Source organism: Vigna umbellata, chromosome 5 (genome assembly GCF_029865625.1).
Source record: "Vigna umbellata cultivar VRB3 chromosome 5, Vumbellata_1.0, whole genome shotgun sequence".
Taxonomy (NCBI): Eukaryota; Viridiplantae; Streptophyta; class Magnoliopsida; order Fabales; family Fabaceae; genus Vigna; species Vigna umbellata.
This window is the reverse complement of record NC_142169.1, coordinates 35,070,515-35,091,904: the sequence shown is the minus strand read 5'-3', so window position 1 is coordinate 35,091,904 and position 21,390 is coordinate 35,070,515. Positions and strand designations below refer to the sequence as shown.

Sequence of the window (21,390 nt, the reverse complement as noted above, 5' to 3'; positions counted from 1 at the left end):
TGCCTCGTCTCCTAGCTGTTAATTTTGTTTAAGGTAGCTGGCTCTTTTTTGTCTGCTGTTAGTCATACAGGAGATCAATTATTTTGACGTGAAAGTTTATTTTGCTTTAGTTCTACAATTGATTGAGTGCTACCAAACAGGGCAGCAAGTATTTTGACTATTAAAGATTCGTTCTAGAATCTTGTGTAATCGGAAGATGTATACGGTGCGAACATACGCCATCGTAGTTCTGGAATCTAATATAGGACAACTGCAGCATGTCTACTAACTTCCCCGAAATTATTAGAGTCAAATAGAAAATAATAAAATTATCTGTGAAGTGAGATTTAAAGCGTGTTTTTTAATATGGTATTACATCTTCCCAAAAAGTCAAGTTGATACTATTGACATTACGAAAATTGTGCGTTGTGACAACTTCAGTGAAGTTATGTAAAGAAATGAATTGAAGTTATTATAAAATTAAAGTTGTTAATCTCATGATTTAAGTTAATTTCATTATAGAATTGAATACATCTCAAGTGACAACTTTAACTTCAGTTATCTAATGCCATGACTTAGCAGAATTTTAATTCATCCGAGATTGTTTCAGCGTGTTATAACTTTTTCGTTCTGAAGTTATGCCAAGTTGACATGTCTTGTCAAAGTTTAAATTTTTTAAAACTTGTACTATTCTTATAATTTCATAATGAAATTACACAAATGGTGAAAATATGTCAAAAGTCTATTTAATCAAATTTGTGAGATGAGATTATATGTTAATGTGCCTTTTTATATGTTAAGCTTGAATTAGAACTAAATTTGTCTTTAGAATTCGCAATTGATAACTTTATTTATAATGTCATACTTTATCTCTTTTGTATAAGGTAAATGCGATTAAGGATATTGTTGTATTGCACATACAAGTTGCATTGGTGATAAAGTTGAAAGAGTTAAAAGAGGTTTGTGTTGCACATGCAAGTTGCATTTGTGACGAGGTTAAAAGAGGTAAAAGAGGTTGTGAGTTTAACTCTCTTACCAACACTTTAAAGTTATAAAGTTGGTTTGATAGATTTAGAAAAGAGGATAAAAAAATTTATGGATTTAACTATTTCCAATAATAAACGCTAACATGAAGAGTTAGAAACATGTGCTCCCTGTATAATCTCTTATAAGAAAAACTAGTGTCGCATTTAGAAATACTTTTTAACACAAAAGTAGATGTAAGTCATATTTATTTATTTATTTATTTATTTATTTATGCATAAGCTAGTTTTAATTGGCCTCGTATTCTTTTTCACTTTTTAAACTTTCAAAAAGTAAATGAAGAAAATATTTATATACATAATAACAAAATTTTGTACATTGATAATTTTAGTTTACTAGTTGTAAAGCGTTTAAGTATTTTTGAGTCATAATATATGTATTTGTATTTTTTAAAGAGATTCTTTTGGTTCTAGGATTAGAACTCTGACTTTTATCAAAGATTAACATCTTTGTGGCGAATTTTCACTTGACTCTATTAATCTGCTGGATTGTGACATCCCATTGTCTGATTTTGCATTCTTCTCTAATTTATTTTTGTTGTGCTCACTGAGGATTCAAATTTAGAAAAGATCGTACTCTTTCCTAGACACAATTGTATCAACTTTTTTGATATACACTACTCTAATTTGCAGAATCTATTACCTTTCTAAGTTTTGCGTTGCAACGCCTTTGGTTGAGCAATAGGATTTCCTTTTATGTGGTGTACGCATGGATGTGCAAAATACATATGTACTTGTAGATATTTGAGACAAAGTTATTAAATAAATATCTTTAAACTTATAAATAAACTTAATTTTGTTAAACCTAAAAAAAACTTTTTATTTTTATTTTTTATATGTATCTTTTAAAAAATAAATTTTTGTCACATGTTTGTGTGACATGGTAATGACAGTGTGACGTGGCAGTGACAATGTCACATGTCATTACATTAGTTTTAATTTGATTATTATATTCTTATTTTGTCTAAATTTAGTCTTATTTTTTTTAAATTAAACAATTATGTCCCTCTTTATTGTTTAATTCAACAAAAAAGTTGAGTTGGATAATTTTTTGTAGTTTTGTGATTCATATTAATTGATTATTAATAAAGTTAAATTGCATTAGTGAATTCAGTCACATATTTTCTGTTGTCATGAAAGTCATGAGAGATAGGGATCGACTTATTTTCTGTTGTCATGAAAGAGTCATGAGAGATAAGGATCGACTGTATGATTAAACCTATAAATAGACTTAATCTTGTTAAGAATATTTAATAAAAATGTCATATAACATTTATATAAAAATTAATTTTTGTTTGAATTTGGGGAGAAACAAAATTGTTTAATTTTTTAAAAAAAATAGTATTAAATTGAGACAATAAAAATACTGTGACCAAATTAAGACTAATGCAATGACATGTGATCTGACATGACACAAGACACTGTGAGTAGCATGTCACACTATCATTGTCATGTGTCAATTTGACACATGACAATTTTTTAATTTTTTTTAAAAAAATATATTTAAAAAATCCAAAAAAAACCACGAACTACATGATAGTCTCTTTAACAGTTTTAATATAGAACTAATAAAAATAACCTAATTGCTCCAATTTCAATTCTCATAAAAAGATATAATTAAGACAAAAAAAAAAGAGAGACAATTTAATAAATATCACCAGAAATAGGACCAACGATATGATCAAACTTACTACATGAAATTGAATTAAGTGAAACATATGTTAGATATATTCTCATACTTTGACATTTTTAATTAATATTATTTAAACAAATAACATTTAATCTATAATCGATTAGATTAAGTTAATAATGTAGAAAACCTAATTTTACGGATTCTTTTCCCACCCTTCTTCACCATTGTGGTCTAGGGTTTGAAAAACAGGAAGCAGGACTTGCAGTGCACAACATGGCATTGAGCTGCATTTATTGTTTTAGAACAATGTCTGAAGGGTGTTGCTCCCTCCACCATCACACCTTTCTCCCTCCACCTCCCCAATTTTTTTTAATTCCAATTATATCCTCAAATTAAAATTTTTTATTTTTATTATTTTAATTTATTCCAAACCTAGTTCTCCTACTTTACTCCCTGCACTCAATCTTTCCATCTCTCAATTTCGTTTAACAATTTGTCTTCTGTTTTACTTTACAACTCCATTTGTCTTCTCCGTTTCACTTCTCCTCATACGATTCTTTCATCTTTATTTTCCTTACATTATTAAAATACATTAAAAATATATTAAAAAATAATAAATCAAAACATTTAAATTAAATTATTAAAATATTTCCAAAATAAAGAATAAACTAATAAAATAAATCCTAAAATTAAAAATGTAACTCGGAGTCCGTTTAAGGAAAGAACTGATGTCAACATCCGTTTATGGAAAGAACGGATGTCAACATCCGTTTAAGGAAAGAACGGATGTCAACATCCGTTTAAGGAAAAAAACGGATGTCAACATCCGTTTAAGGAAGAAACGGATGTCGACATCCGTTTTTTCCTTAAACGGATGTTGACATTCGTTTTTTTCCTTAAACGGATGTTGACATCCGTTCTTTCCTTAAACGGATGTTGACATCCGTTGAAGGATGTCACCGTTTAAAAGTTACGTTTTTTATTTTAGGGTTTTATTTGAAGGTTTATTCGAAAACACACCTTAAGGAAGTAACACACGCACTGCACCACTCCACACACTGCACCACGAGAGCGACACTGCATCACGAGAGCGACACTGCACCACGAGAGGGAGACTACTTGATAATTCTTTCCAGTACCACCAACCTTTACAACTTGTAGTATCTCACCGCGACAAAAGAAAGAGATGAACAAAAATAATGTTAAAATAAAAGAAAAATATTTTACTCATGTAGGAGGAACTAAAATAGGTTATTAGTGGAATAGGTTGTGAATGGGTAAAATTAAAAAAATTAACTCTAAAAATAAAATTTTATTTAAGGGCAAAATAGTAAAGGGGAGGTGGAGGAAGAAAGGTGTGGTGGTGGAGGGAGCAACACCCCCAAATGAATATTTTCTTTGGGCTTTACGGCCCGTTACATAATAATAAGAAGATGTTGCTTCTTCCACCATCATCCTGTATATTTTCCACCTCCTCACATTATTTTAAATACAATTATATCTTTAAGTTAAAAATTTTTTTACTTTTATTCTATTTTAAATAATTTAATTTGAAACCCTAATTTTACTTTCCCAGTACCCATCCACAGAACTTTCTTTCCCTTTTCCTTTTTCATTTCCGTTTCACTTCCCACCTCCCACGCTAACATTCCTTTTTTTTTTCAGTTTTTTTTGTTTGAAAGCTTCCATTGCCGTCGCAGTGTGAAGGAGTGTTGCCGCCGTGGTGCGGAGGAGCGTCCAGAGCGTCGACCAACGTGAGGAAGTATACATCAACGGAGGTGACATCCTTCAACGGATGTCCCCTAATAAAACAAACCCTAAAATAAATAATGTAACCTTTAAACGGAGGTGACATCCTTCAACGGATGTCAACATCCGTTTTATTTTAGGGTTTGTTTTCAAGGTTTATTCGAATACGAGAGCGAATGCACCACGAGGGAGACTGTTTGATAATTTTTTCTACCACCATCAACCTTTATAACTTGTAGTCTCACAACGACGAAAGAAAGAGATAAAGAAGTACAATGTTAAAATAAAAGAAAAATATTCTACTCATGTACGTGACTAGAATAGGTTATCAGTGAAATAGGTTGTGAATGAATAAAATTAAAAAATAATAATTCTATAAAAAAATTTTACTGAAAAACAAAATAGTGAAAAGAAAGTGAAAGGAGAAAGATGTGGTGGTGGAGGAAGCAACACCCTAAACATCAAGAAAAATCTTATTATATTAATTGAGCCCTAACGGATAGCCGTGTTGCTCTTGGAATACGCAACTTATTTAATATTAAGATTTGAGTATTATTTAGGCGCATTTCAATTAAAATTAAAATGGGTAACAGATTCATGAATCTCAAATCTAATTAAATCTGATGCAAATTAACCGCATAATAAATATATTAAAAATATTATTTATCTAATGTATTGATTATGTATCTATTATAAATAGTCTTTACAATATAATTATTAAAGAAAAAGCAAAATATTTATTTATGAGTGTTTCCGTAAATGATTTTCTAAAATTACTTAACCTTCCATTCTTATCTAATACAAATCGTTATCTTCAAATAGATTTGTACAAGACAATTCTCATAATATACAAATCAAATAAATAATAAAAATCGTAATATATATAATTTTATTTTTTAATAATTATTTTCCCTTTAAAAAGTTATTTCTTAGTTTCAGTTTGATATAGATTTTCAGAAATTTTTAATAAAAATATTAGCAAAAGATTAATATAAAAAATAAATTTTATTCCAAGTTGAAGGCTGAGAACATTATTTTATTTTTACAAAATATAATATTATCGAAAATGACCATTGAATCATTTTTAAAAAAGTCAGAAGCAATTTGGGTAAAAATTAAACTCACATACTATCTTAACACTTTTAAACAAAAAGAAAAACCTCATGACTATCACTTTTGTTTATATACTCATTCAAAAATCTCTTATTAATTTAACTAAATTTGATAAAAATAAGATGTAATTTAAAATAGTTATATTTAAAAAATAATTAATTATGTAACATTTTTAATGAATTTGAAGAAATTTTAAACGAACATTTAAAAATGGGTCAAACTTGTAATTACTCAAGTTGAAAAATGGAAAGAAATAAAATAATATGATTGGAAAAAGATAAAGTTTCCATCCTTATCACTCAAAATCACTGAATCTATATAGAATCAAAGAAAAACACTTTGACATCTTGATTTTTGCCCTATATTAAGTTGTCGTACATTAGTGTATAAAACCACAGGCTAAACGAGGGTTGAGAACCTAAAACACATGTTTTATGTAATTTTGTTTTAATTAACATTGTAAAAATTTGTGTTTGAAATACGCAGTGAGTTAGTTGGTGGAGTAGGAATAGTGTCTGCAGGTTTTGTAATCAATCATTCACCGACCGTCGTAAACCCGTCCACATCGATTGGTTGTCCTACCATTTCAACTACTACCGATATATTATAATAATAAAATCCACTTACTTTACTTTAATTTATTTTATTTTATTTATATAATAATTTGTGTTACGTTTAGTAGGATAGAAAAAGAAAAATTGTTTTTAAATTGAAATTGAGGGTAATAAGTAGAATTTGAATTTAATTTAGTATGATATAATGTGTAAGATGAGATTTGTATTTATTTATATATTATAAATTAATTTTATTTTTAGTTGATGAATTTTTTTTAATATATCAAAATATATATATTTTGAATATAAGATTAGAAATTAATTGATAATTTAATAATAAATAGAATAATATATCTAACATAATAAATATTCTAACCGTGAGTGACATAATAAATTTTATTTAAACTAATCTCATTTTTAATTGATATAAGACTTCAAACATTATATCATTTAATTTTTTCAATTATAATTACCATTTTTAAAAATATGTTAGCTTATAAGTTTATAGATAAGACCAACATGAATTTAGAATTACATATATACCGATATTATTTAGTTTTGTTTTACGTCACAATTTTCACATTGGTCCGATTCATTGGATAATGTCCATGTTGGTGGTTTATATTCATTAATTCTTCTTTGTTTTGTATAAACTTTTAAAGATAGATATAAGTTTAACTCCATAGTTATTTTAAAAAGGAAACTAAGAAAAATTTAATTATTTATTGTAATTATAGATAACCTTTGTAACTCATTTTGTTGTAATTATAATAAATAATAACATTTGATAATTAATAATAAAATATTTACCACTTGTTAAGAGTAAACCTAGCTACTTAAAGTTGTTGTAATTTGTTTTTACGTAAAACTGTACTGGTTAATTGACCAACCATCGTAACAATGTGTTGAAATTATTTAGACGTGAGAGTGAGAGACTGTCGTTAGAACAATTTCAACACTGTTTGTCCTATGATGTTGAAATTGTTCATCAACTTCTCAACTGCATTCAATAATTAATACCACGTCTATTCTTCTACACAACACATCACACCTATGCCATCTTTTATTTCTAACAAAACAAAGAATGATGTCATTTTTTAAAAAATTGTTATAAAAAGTTAAATTAGCTTATATGTATATACAATCTCATCTATCAATAAAATTATATTATTTTTTAAAACTCTTTTAATTTATTCATAAATTAGTTTTGCCTTTTGAAAAATTAAATATTTCTTTTATTTTCTTTTGTAAGTACTTATTAACAAGTTCATCCTATCACATCAACACTTAATTAAGTTGGTAGAGAAAAGAAAGACTACTTATAATTTCCATTTACGCTGACTTGTGAGGTTTATTCTGAGTAGTTTTTTTTAAGACATTTAATTTTTTTTATTGCATTTATTTGATTAAATTAGTTTATGTGTCATTTCTCTAATCGTACATTCTTAACAATATAAACATATTTCAGTTGGGAATCGAATTCAATTGATACTTAACACGTGAAAAGATCTAGTTTAGTAGAACTGCATTGGATATTTATTAAACTTAATTGGTTCCCCATTATTCTAAAAAGGACAACGATTCATCAATACGCGGTTAGGCATGACAGAACCTATTGGTGGCCAAACATCAGCTTTATGAGTACAATTTCAGCCACTAACTTCTTTAAAGTCAAAAGATAAAAGACATAATTTAAGATAGTTTATTTTTCAATAATTTATTTTCTTTTTCTAAAGCATGTATTTGTGTTAGTAATTAATTTTTAATATAGAGATTTTTTTTATATTCCCTCTCAATTTAATTACTTTATGCCAAAATTTATTTTCTATTTGAAGTTTAATTTGTTTATATTTTCAAATCTATTCATCTTGGTTTTCTTTCCAAATTTATCATTTTCCGTTTCTACTTTTTTTTTCACCTAAAAAAATTGCTTCTAGAAGTGAAACCATAAGCTTATTGAATAACCAATTTATGAGTATACTAAGAAAGGTCCTTGTAGACTATGAATAGATAGCCATAATAGAGCATGACTGTCTTCTCCACTAGTTCATTTTACGATCCAATTATAAGTGGTGAAGAACTTGCCTTTCGTGCACCATAATCTGTGGATCTCATGTTTCGGTGCCAAACATCATCCACTCACAGACACATTTCATATCAATTTCTAATAAGTAAATTATAAACCTTAAAACTTACGATTTTGTCGAGTATACGTATTCTTGTCATGAATGAAGCAGAAGAGTGAAGAAAAACACAAGGTACTATCTCTGTTCTAATATTCATGTTCCATAAAACAGGGTGTACATCGGAATCAATATTGTTCCGAGGAACTAATCCTAGCAGAGGAAGAATAAAAAATTTCGCTTCTCTAAAAATTAGTTAGTTGAGGAGTAAAATTCAGAAATATCTGTGCAGAGTGTTGCCACGACGAAATGCTGATAAAAAGTAGGGAAGGTTGTCATCATGATTCCGATCAAAACCTCCCTCTGTTTGATTCTGATGCTGACGGTGCTTGAAGACGACATCTTCCGGCACCACTTGTTTCCGACAAAGAGGACACGTGGCCCAATATTGTTGCAACCACTTGTCCAAACAATCCCTGTGAAACACGTGACGGCATTGCAGCTTCCTCACCTTCTCCCCTTCCTCCAATTCGCACAGGCATACCCTACACTCTGCAGCACCACCCTGTTCCGCCTTCGACAACCCCTTCGTGTAGCAAATCGTGGGGTTCTTCTTCTCGATGAATTTCAGGTATTGCTGGGTGCTGATTGCGCGTGGCGATGATTTTAGTTTCTGAATCAGAATGATAAGTTCTATTATCAGGGATGCTAATATGATTATAATTTCGGCACAGAACTTGTGAAAGAGCTTTGAGAGAGGTGTCATGATTGCTGCTAAATGCACTCAGGCTTTCTTTAATGCACTAATCGTGTTTTTTATTGCTTTTATATGTAACGCAACGCTTTTGTCTTAATATTATTTAATAAATATTTACACAAATGTGTCTTTTTGTATTGCTGATTAAAAATAATAAATATGTATTTTTAATGTATTATACGGATTACGATATATCTTATATACATTATCATCCTCAAGTTGGTCCAAAGCCAAACGTGAACCATGCAAAACATATTCATGGTCAGTGTAAATATAGTAATATAGATTTGATCTCACCATACCCGTAAAACTAAAACATGGTACTTTGGTTGCAGTTGTGAATAAGGAAAAAATTTATAGGGTTAAATATGTTTTTAGTCTCTAAACTATTGACCGTTTCTGGTTTTCGTCCATCTTCCAAAGTAAGGTACAATTTAGTCCTCAATCTTTAAAAAACGTTCGTTTTAGTCGAAAAAACAAACGTTTTGAGGACTAAAACGAGGACTAAAAACAAAATTTTGAGGACTAAAACGAACGTTTTTCTAAAGAATGAGGACCAAATTGTACCTTACTTTGGAAGAGGGACGAAAACCAGAAACGGCTAATAGTTTAGAGACTAAAAACATATTTAACCCAAATTTATAAGACGACGGAGGAGAAAATGTTATTAAAATGCAAATAGAATTATAAAATTATTGGAATGACTAGGAATTAATTAAAACGGTACACTGTTTGAGGCAAATAAGAATTGGAAATTGGAATGGGTAGATGGTCAAATTAAGTGACAAAATTATATCAACATAGTACGAACTAGGACATTATAATATAAATAATGGAAGAAAAAGACTTGTAGAATGGCATTTTTGTCCAAAAAAATATCTGGATTTTCTGGCCTTGGGTGTTTGAGCAGCCAAAAACGTAATAAAAAAGAAAGAAAAATGAAAGAAGAAGAATGCTTACACGGAACATTTTGGGAAGATAAGATGCATGAATTCTCGATCCTTGCTTGCAGTCTTTGGGCTGCCAAAAACAATTAATCACATCAATCTGTATTAAGGCTAATTAATTTTATACTTGTATTTTTTTAGAAAATTGGACTTAGTCAGAAACACTCGATATATATTGGTGGCAACTGGCACTAGTCAACAACTAATGTATAGAGAGTGAAAGAATGTTTTTTCTATATACATTTATTATTTGTAATTAATTTACATGTTTCATATTTTTTTCGTATTGTTTGATGTTTAATTTCTATATAAGAAGTGTCCATACGTACGTCTCCTTAACTAAAATAATTGCTCAACTGTTAGATTTTGACGCTTTTTAATTTAAACCACCACATGTTGACCTTTTCTACTAATTTAATTTATTCGTAAATTAACAAGAAAAAAAAAATACAGTTACGAAACATAAGTGATTTTACCGGCTAGACCGTGTCGCAATTGAAAACCTTCAGACATGTGTAGAAAATATTTTGTGATAAATTAAATTATCTTTTTTTTTTTTGTGTAGTTCATGTTTACATTTTTAAAGTATGTATAAGAAAACTATATATTAATTTGATGAATATGAATAGGAATATCTAACATAAGACACTTATTTCATAAATTTTTATTACTGTACCCTGTGTTTCACTTTTTTAATTTTTAAAATGGTTAGATGCTATAAATAACGTTGATATATATATATATATATATATATATATATATATATATATATATATATATATATATATATATATATATATATATATATATATATATATATATGGAGTTTGTTAACAAGCGTATGTCTGTTTTTCAGTTGGTACATTTTAGTAATGTGTACACGGTCTTAGTAGACAAAAATACCCTTATATATATCATGGATTTTAAGTTTTAAGGTTAAGTTAATTTTCATTCTCAAAACTAAAAAAAAGAAATCCCCAAACTCTTACTTATCACTCTCATTCTTCTCAACAGTTTATCTTTCGTATCTCTTACTCCAACATATATATTAAAAACACATTTATTTATGTAGTTACTTTTAATTTTTTTAACTATTAATTAATATTTTATTTGAATAAATTAAAATAATTATTATCTTTAATATTCAACTATTTTATTATAATTAATAATATAAAATTAATTTAAAAATACTAATAACTTCAATTACAATATTTCACATATTTAAATTCGTTAAATAATATAATAAAAAAATAAATGTTTTGAAAAGAACAAACCAAACTATCAAACTTTAATAGAATGACAGCGTCTAAAAACGTACAACGACATGATCACCATGCCTAGTCCATTAGTTTCTTTTAACATATTAATTTTGGTATATATATATTATTTACCAAGTTAAACTTATTGGGAGCTCTACATCTGTCCAAGGTAATTCATTTTAGGATTATTATTAATCTATTCTTATCGCTTAATCAATTTTTTTCATTTTTTTAAATTCTTTTCCTCTCTTATCTACCCAAAATGGGTGGTTCTTCATTTTTCTATATATACAACTTGTAGGTTTTAATTTAATTTGTATTAATCATATTCCATTTTTATACATGTTATAGTTTTTTTATTGGTTTTTTATTATATCACCTTCTCGTATTTTTTCCCTTTCACATTCCTTCTTTCTCTAATGATTTCAAAGTTGAACAAATGATATTTGTAAGACATTTTTTTAAATAAATACTTTACTATTGATTAAATTTTATTAATGAGAATAAATAGGACACTATATCTTATTTTTTATTTTCAATAAATTTTTAATTAAGAATAAAAAATACACTAAACAGAGTGATTTTTTTTAAATATGTACCAATATTTGGATAAAATAAAGGGTTAAATATGTTTTTGGTCCCTTAACTTTCAGCGAAAATTGGAATTAGTCCCTCTTCAAAACTTTGGCCTAATTTAGTCCCCAAACTTTAGAAATTTGTGAATTTAGTCCTTTTAACTAAATTTTGTTAGGTTTATTTGATGTTTCAAGTGCGTTTCATGATAGCATTTGAGTTGTTTACACTGTTTGACACATTTTTACTTCAATGTTCACTGAGAAATGCGTTTGAAACATCAAAAAAAGTTAACAAAATTTGGTTAAAAGGACTAAATTCACACATTTTTAAAGTTTGGGGACTAAATTAGTCCAAAGTTTTGAAGAGGGACTAATTCCAATTTTCGCTGAAAGTTAAGGGACCAAAAACATATTTAACCCTAAAATAAATTATTTTAACGTATGAATTTCTCTAAAGTTGTTAGCGAAACCTATTTAAACATCAGTTTAATATCAACAGGGAATGAAAAATGTAGTAAAATAAAATAATTAGTAACAAATAAAATAAAATTCCTCTCTACTTATAAGAACATGTGGTACATCAAAAGTAATATCACATGATAAAACATTTTAATATATTCAATCCAAGAATAAAAACTATGAGTTATATAACAAAGAATTAGAAATATATAATTAATCATTTGTACAAGAAAATCTTCAAGAAATTCACAGTGCACAATTAGTTAAAACAAACCAATTAACAATTCTTATTAATAAAAAGTGAAGATGAAAATTTTTATGAAGAGATCTCTATACATACCTTCACTCGACAATTAAATTGTTAAAAACTAAGTATTATGTAAACTCCACTATGGGTAGAAAAGGACATTACATTTTTAGTTTTAAGTAAACTCCACTAATACATATAAATATATATATTAATTATTGTCCAATGTTATGAGTTGATCTAATATTATATTATATGATAGAATTTATTTAATAGTCGCATAAGAAAAAGAAGAGCTTAAATTACAGCAACCAGGAATTCCATATTCAAAGTGTTCGTGGATTTTGAAAGATAAACTCTTACTTATTCCGATACATGGTTTTGCAATTGCAAGGATTGGCGAAAGCAGAAGTTTCGGCTTAATTCTATAATGCAGCTTCTGGTCTCATGATAACCTCGCTATCAGTTAATGGCTTATGCTTTTAAGATATACGTTTAATAATGTACATCTAAAAGCTTAGTTGGTGCAGTGCATAATATTAAAATCCTATCTGAATATGCTATACAAAAGCTGCACATAAGTAGTTTCCACGACTAGTGGTTATCAATTAAAGTGTACCGTGTATGAACTACTACTATAGTAATTAATACACAAAACCTTTTCGTTGGATCTTATCCAATTCTTCACAAGTTTCACATTAAATACAAAAGATTCTTACATTCCCTCTCTATTAAATCAGTTGGTTTCTGCTAAAAGCAGTAGTTTTAACGAATTAATTAACTTGGAAATCTTATAATTGATAATAAAACATTGTCGGAACCATCTACAATAACGATGTCAATGAATTTGAAATGGAAGCAGCATATTATAGGTCAATTATTTTGGAGGTAATTAAGTATACTGAGTGTAGTAAGCGGCATATTGCAATATGGGTATCCAACTGCTGAACAGAATATATTATCATCCCAAGCTGACTTGTCATCTGTGTGACAATAGTGGTTAATGTTGGAATGCCACACTAATTAAACTACTAAGAAGCCCACTTCTGAAATTTTATACTTTAATCCACTTCCTCTGTGCCCAAGACCACAATTTGCATTTTCAACAATATATAAATACAAATTGTCGCAGTTGGAACCTTAGGATTGTCTATCTTCTATTTACAAAGTTTAGAACACATCAAAATGGTGCGCGGACCAAAACTTCTTTCCATGCAAAGTATGATGACAGCATGGCATTCGATTATTTTAATGAGTGTGTGTGTAATTAAGATAATTATTGCTCATTTGGTTGGTTCAAAAGCAACGCCACAACCACAAGAAATGAACATGACTACTCACTTCACATGCTCTCGCTTCCAATTTCAACTCCTATAAATACCGTCTTTGGCAATCCTATTTTCACAGAGCATACATTTCTGAGTACTGATTAGCAAACTCTTTTGTGTTTAGCTTCTTGTTTTTGCAGACAGTATAATTAACATGTCTTCCATTGGAGCACGTTCAGCTGAAATTTACGTTATGGAGAAGAAGCAGAAGGAGAAGATGAAGAGAATGGAAGAGGAAAGAGTACGAAGAGGCCAGGTGAGTGCTGAAGAGAGAAAGGTGAGTAGTTCTGGTGTGGGAAAGAACAAGGTACATCCAGGTAGTGAACAAGGAGCAACAACCGATAATGTCTTTAGGGCATGAAATGGTTTTTAAAGCCATGTCTTTCTCTCTCACATGCACGCCATTACTTTTTTTATCCTTTCTCTCTACCTCTTGTGTGTGTGATTAAACTCTTAAATGTTCGTTTCACTAGGTCAACTAAAAAAGAAGACACTGTTTAGTTACTATATAAGTGATGAAACACTGTTAATGTTAATAGCTTGAGTCTTTAGCTGTCTGTAACATGCATGTCACAAAGTTTAACGTGTTATGTAAAATTTCTATGTATGATCAGAATAAAAGCCTCATTGTTGTGCGTATGTACTACAAATCTTATTATTTAGATATCTATATTTTTTTGTCTATAAAACACTAACAAGTATTTTCTTCGTTATGAATACACAATCACTCCATTTTCTACTAAATACTAATAAAATAACACTTTTATTTTAAAATATAAAATAATTTAAATGAATCAATTAAAAAAGTAAGAATATTTTTGTTTTAAGTATAAGAAAATTAAAAGATATACATGTAAAATTTTCGGTAGAACAATATTTCATTAGATTGGAGGGCAAAGATGATTCTCCTGTTCTTTATAAACAATTTTCCGCTTATGGACGTCACGACCATCATATATACAACACGGTCTTTTTGTTTCACAGTATGAAATTGAACAGGAGATTAGATTTACCCACCGCCAAAAATTATATATATATATATATATATATATATATATATATATATATATATATATATATATATATATATATATATATATATATATATATATATATATACACACACACTAACATTATAAAGAAACAAGTGTCACTTATTAATAAATTATTAGGGTGTTTACAGATTGGTTGAATTTCTACAATTTGTTTAAGTTCAATTCAATTCAATTTAGTCCACTCTTAAACGGATTGAATTAGGTTATATTATAATTTTGAAAAAAAAATGAATGATATAATTTTTAAGTATCAAAAACTAATAAAAAATAATAATATTTGAAAAAAAAACAATTTAAGTAAGTTGACTAGATATTCAAACTAACTCAAGACATGTAAAAAAAAGCACAAAACTATTTGTCGATAACCCAAGTATAACAGTGAATATTAAGTAGGATATCAATTAATTCATATTATATTCATCATCCAGGTCATGGAAGAATAGTTTGAATTAGGTTGAGTGTTATCCAATCATAAGTGAAATAAAATCCGATTAAATGAGTTGAGTTAGATCGAATTGGATTATTGGTAAGCTGGCTCAATAAACACTCCTACCAATTACATTAAATTTATAAGATCAAATTAAAGAGAAAAAATATTGACCTAAAACTCAAAATTTTTAAATATTATTGAACTTAATTATTGTGAATAAAAAATATGATATGATTTTTTTTTGGTGAAAAATAGTTCATGAAACTCCTTATGAAGGGAAATAAATATAGAGATATGTCGATGTATCAGTGAATAAAAATATTAAACATTTATGACATGCACCAAATATAAATTCCTATTGAAGTCAAAAGCTAAACAGAATGCATCTCAATTTTTCTTCCAAATAGAGAGCCAATATAATAAACAAAAAATAGTATTATGCAACACCTTAAAATACATAACTCATGCAAAAGTGCACATCAAAACCCAATTGTCACCGAGTTATATGTTTAGGGTTCACAAAAGAAAGCGCCCAAAATATACTTCTAAGATATAGCTTCTCGAATTCGTTAAGTTTAACTTTGCATTAGTACAAAAACATCGTATAATGTCACGCGTTCAACGTCCAACCATTGAATAATCAACGTTAAAAATGAGCGTTCACTTTATCTTAGCGTGCGATACCCTCTTCTCTTCTCAAACTTTTCTCGAACGAAGTTTGACGAACATCACATGTAATCTATCTTTCATTTGATACAAATGCATGTTAATTAATTACTTTATATATGATTTTTGTTTGTTTTAACCGATTATTTTCGTGCTCTTGTCCTTCATAGGCGCATTCTGCTTTCTCTCTCACTGTGACGAAACTTTATTCCGACGAACCCACCTTTTGAAAGTTAGTTTTCGTTTTCGTATTCGTTTTGAAGAACTTATTTGTTGAACTTGTTTGTTCTTTTTTTGTTGAACTTGTTTGTTGTTGTTGTTTGATTGAACTTGCTTGTTCTTGGTTATTATTGTTTTCTGTTGATACTACACTACACATAGTTCATGCTTTATAAAATGTCAAAAACTAAAATTTGTTGTTTTTTTACTTTTCAGGTCTCGTAGAGTTGTAAAAAATGATATCAATTAATTTAAAAAAAACAAAAACAATTGATTTACATCGAATATTGAAAAAATTCGACGTTAAGTTTAACGTCAAATTTTCTAAATTCGACGTAAATTTAACATCTCCTGATATGATGTCGTTCGCGAATTCGTCGTTAAAAATCCAAAATATTCGACATTATACATGATTTTTGTACTAGTGTTGTTAGCATTTGTTTTTGTTTTGTTTAAAAAAAAGATAGGTGTTGATTATAAGGCTTGAACACGATAGATAATAAATAAGTGTCGATAACTTCAAAAACAAAAATGCCTTTACCATCGTATATCTAACACAAACAATTATGAGACCTACATGTACATTAAAGGGATAGTGCATATACAAGATAATGCATGATTAGAAAACATATAATTTATAAAAATATGAGGTAATTAAAAATATTAAAATCTCGTATGTATTTAAGTTATAATCATGATCTATGTAAAATCCCAATTAAGAGATAAGATCAAATGGATGATGGTGATATTACTAGTGGTAGAAGGAGATTATGATGAATTCATTAAATGGAACTAAAAGATCAATAATACTTAAGGATATGATTCAGCATAAAATACTAGATATCGTTTAATTCGTATATAAGATTTTATAGAGTTAAAAGACTTAATTGATGAAATTATTGACGTACTCAAGCTTATTAAATATTTCACAATATTTTTATCTAATCAAGCATATATTGTTTGCAGTATTTGTTTATTATGAAGATTTAGCACATCGGGTTATAATGTAATGTATTATTATAGACATATGCAACACTACTAACTATTTTAATTCCATTAAATAAAATTTATATTCATCCAATGGAAATTTAGCAGCCTCTTCATCATGTTATTGCCGACTTTGGTCGCAGCATGTTTAAGGTTAAAGTAGCAAATCTCGAATTGCTCACCACTTCGTTTGTGATCCCTTCAACAAAGAAAATTCAAATCAGAAATCTATTTTTTGGCGAGGGTACATTCTATAATTAATATTTAAAATAAGAAAATATGATTACAAATAAGCAGTGTAATTCGTGGGCCGATAATATTTTAATTTTAAGAATTATTTTCCTCTGAGGCTTATTAGCTGAGAGTGGGTATGGTGTTCGTATATTGTTATCAGTTTTGGTGAGCGGCGATGGTGAATGGGAGCTTGAACCTCGTATGAAGAACCTCTGATCTTCAACAAGATGGTAAACAAATCAATTGAAGGCCTCAGAAGAATATTTCAAGATGATTAAGAAAACTATGGCAAAAGATGAATATAACTAGCCAGGAGATTAATCTATTACATTTATTCAATAACTCGACATACTCCTAACATACAACTGTAAAAGTAAAATACAACAAATAAAAATAAAGACACAACATGATCCTAGATCTTAAAAAACTAGAAAGGAAATTTGTTTTATTTTGTCCCTCTCTCATAAGAGAGAAATAACTCCATGATGCTGAGATGAATAGAAGGATCCAACCCTAGCTCATACATAATCTGATGCCACTCCAAGACTCAACCTAGTTTTCCTCGTCCTGGACTCTAGCACAAGGTCCAGCTTCAATCCTTCTCTCTATGTCATTCCACCACTTTTCTTGGGCAATCACATATTCCATTTCGTCTTTAACATCTGCTTCAAAGCTAAACATAAAACTTAAAAGCCCTATCTCACTCAGATTCCAAACCTTCAAGCCACTATCAAGCGAACCAAAGCGAAGAGGTGACTCAACTTTCTCCACCTCCACACCAAGCCCACAGGAAACCAGCCAAGCGTACTCGGCAGCATCAACAACGCGAGTGTAGGTACTCGCCACTGCATAGGCTCTGCTTGATTGATCCTCTTCGGAAGTGTTTCGCGCTTTGATGTCCACAAGGCTCTTTATCATATTCTTCACGCGCATGCTTTCCATTATATTCTTCGTGATGACCGACATGCGACACGCCCTTAGGACGCTCGGGTTGTGCTCTTGCTTGCAGAAACGCGAAATCCCTGGGATGTTCCCTAGCTCCTGAAGAGCTTCATGTGCTATGGGTTCAACAAGAGGCCGCAACGTTGCCAGCATTCCCGGGGTGTTGTACTCTGTGGAAAATCCACCTGCATGGAACAAGCAATGTATGAAGTTGAGACAAATTAATACATTGTAGGGATCTTTGGAACAAACATGAAAAGAAACGCAAAGAGATGTGGCTACCTAGCTTCATTCTTCTAATGTCCCGGTAGTGAGCATTTTCCCTAAAGTGGTATGAAAGGATTCTGAGGCGTTCACGATCACAGATGCCGGGGAACTGAAGGCCGTATAAGAGGCCAGGGAGGGCAATGATATAAGTTCCAGTGGTGACTCGGAGGATCACACTGTCCCTTGTGACAGGCCACTTGAACTTATCAACACAGCAAATATGAGCAAGAATGGGATAGTTGATCTGCCTCATTGTTTTCAGGGTAAATGCCCCTGCGCTCATTCTTCTCACTCTCCTCTCGTTTTCATACTCCATTACACTCAGTTCACTCATGTAGAAGCTAAATTGCACAGTGATGCATCCACGAGAGATTAAGTTCTCATCAGGAACTTCTGGCCCCATTAACCCGAATTGCATCCTTACACAATTATTCACGATTCTGCTATATCACTTCAATCAATTGCACGTTCCTTCAATACATCAAAATATATATATCCATTAAACTACAGTTTATGAAAAATATTGCATAATCAAAAACAAATAAAAAATACAGTTGATTAGGTTAACATAGATTGTTTCTTTATAGCGTAATCTTGATGCAATGTTTACTGAGTAGCAACATAAATGTATCAATAACTACTCTCACATAAAACAGCATGCTAAATTCATGTTAACTACTCATGTATGTATATCCATGAGACAGAAATTGAGAGAAATATACACACTGAAATGTGGAGTGAAAGAAGTGCGAAGGGGAGAGAAAATAGGGAAAGAGTGAAAAAGAAGAGAGTACCACACCAAAGAAGAGAAGAAGTTGTAATTTTGAAGGGTGTGGAAGAGTGAATTTATGGAGGGTTAAAGGAGTACCGAGGTGCATGACTCAGTCTGACTCGGACGGTTCACACGGGAAAAGATAATTTTATCAATGTATTAATTAATTATCTATACAATTTCAAATAATATTAATAATTGTGTGAAGAAATCCGAAGAACAATTTAATTAAAAAATATTTGTTGATTACCATTTGTGTAAATTTTACAGTGCAGGACTTTCTTATTTCAAATGTATCAATTAATGCATTATTAATTAAGTAATTAAAACTTTTCTTTTATAATTAATAAAAATGTGTAAAAACATTTATTTCTGCAGGAGATTCTTTTAAATGATTTTAATTAAGTTTTTATTATTTAACAAAAGTGAGACGTTTAAAATATGTTAATATTAATATTATTATTAATAGAATTAATTTAATTAAATGCTATATATGTTTCTCTTTTATCTTTTTCTTGATTTGCATCATATTAATTACTTATCATATTTTATAAAAAAAATCCCGTTTTTTTCTTTCTTTCATCCATGTATAAACTCCAAAGTTTAATTTAAACCTTTTCCTAGCAGACTCTGATATATATTTTGGTTGGCATAATTTGTGTATTAAATAAATAATAGTAAAGACTTGTAATTTCGTGTAATGTTATTCAGTGTCCATAGTTTTTTTTTTCAAATATTGCTATTAGTGTTGTCAAAATGGACTAGAATATGTGGACTAATTTGGTCCACCATAGGTTAGGTATGAGAAAAATGAAAATTTTTTATACGGGTCAATTTTCAACCTGGTTCAAGTAGAACTCAGTTCATCCGGGTTGAACTCGTGGTGAGCTGGGTTGGCTCACCAACCCACCTAGTTTAATTTAATTATTTATTCTTTTGTGTTTCAATAGTATTAGTTAACATTTTTTTTTATTCTATTGTAAATGAGAATAAAAAAAACATATCTCAAGAGAGTAAAATATAATCTTAAAAATGGATAAGTGACACAAAAATTATCAATATTATAAACTTATTTATTTACTTTTCGGGTTTGCTTTTGGATTATATTTGAGTTTTATGTTAATTTTTTTATTTTGAATTGTCTTTTGGAGTTTAACATAATTTTAGAGTGAAATTATTTAAATTTGAATTACAAAAAAATTGTAATATTTTTATTAAAAAAATTTGTAATTGAATGAGCCAGTGAACAAACCTATTTAACCCACCAACCCATACTGGGTCGGACTGAGTTCAAATTTTTTTGGCTCGCTGATAAATTAGTCGGGTTTTGTTGACTAATTTAAGTCGTCAACTTGTGATAGACCGGGTCGAATGACCCGTTTTGACAACACTAACTACAATGACACCAAACAAATAACTTTTGAAAAATATTCATATTCTTAATTAAAGAATAGTAACAGCTTCTACTAAATTTCAAATAACAAAAGCTCATCGTAAATATATATGAAGAAAATATTTAATAAAGAGTAGCTTTTGTATATTGCATAAGATGATAATTGATATACACTTTACATAAAAAAATACTAATTCTTATAAATTATTTTAAATTTAATCATATATATATATATATATATATATATATATATATATATATATATATATATATCCCGTCCTGTTAATTATAGTCTTTACCTGAGTTACCTAAAGCAATGACATGATATTGTTTACCAAATATCTAACCTATAGCATGTATAACTCGTAGGATGATCATCGGGTACTTTATAAATGATCGCTCACCTAATCAGGTATCGAGGAGTGTACTACTAATTGAGTAAGTTCAATGATCATTAGCGGGTATCGAGTACTGGGTACTGAGTATTATGTTTCCCATACCAAAGCATGCATCTATTTTGTGATAATAAAGCTACTCAATGAGTCAGGATACTACCTACAGATACATCCTTTTGACTCGCATTGGATAACTTAGTAAAAAACAGGTGTAGTTATTCATAGGTTAGTTGGCCATGGGGCCTCTACATCAATGGTCATGAT

At 29.2% G+C, this 21,390-nt stretch overlaps 2 protein-coding genes across 2 annotated transcripts; both read right to left on the bottom strand.

Annotated features, from left to right (window-relative positions):
- Nucleotides 1–8,337: 8,337 nt before the first annotated feature.
- Nucleotides 8,338–9,088, bottom strand: LOC124834018 (putative E3 ubiquitin-protein ligase XERICO). The gene has a single exon (XM_047308598.2). It carries the CDS (start codon nucleotides 8,958–8,960, stop codon nucleotides 8,469–8,471), a length of 492 nt encoding a protein of 163 aa, XP_047164554.1. The 5' UTR covers nucleotides 8,961–9,088; the 3' UTR covers nucleotides 8,338–8,468.
- An 8,540-nt stretch (nucleotides 9,089–17,628) lies between these two features.
- LOC148198186 (uncharacterized) lies at nucleotides 17,629–19,330 on the bottom strand. Its single transcript, XM_088114868.1, has 2 exons — nucleotides 18,582–19,330; nucleotides 17,629–18,484 (listed from the first exon to the last, which is right to left on the bottom strand). Exons 1-2 carry the CDS (start codon nucleotides 18,982–18,984, stop codon nucleotides 17,910–17,912), a joined length of 978 nt encoding a protein of 325 aa, XP_087970994.1. The 5' UTR covers nucleotides 18,985–19,330; the 3' UTR covers nucleotides 17,629–17,909.
- Between the last annotated feature and the right edge of the window lie 2,060 nt (nucleotides 19,331–21,390).

What these genes read in the sequence shown, in the direction of transcription:
- LOC124834018 (XM_047308598.2), bottom strand. Translation starts at nt 8,960, where the DNA reads ATGACACCTCTCTCAAAGCTCTTTCACAAGTTCTGTGCCGAAATTATA.
- LOC148198186 (XM_088114868.1), bottom strand. Translation starts at nt 18,984, where the DNA reads ATGCAATTCGGGTTAATGGGGCCAGAAGTTCCTGATGAGAACTTAATC. An exon ending in CATTAGAAGAATGAAGCTAG is followed by an intron (nt 18,485 to 18,581) that starts GTAGCCACATCT and finishes TGTTCCATGCAG; the next exon opens with GTGGATTTTCCACAGAGTAC.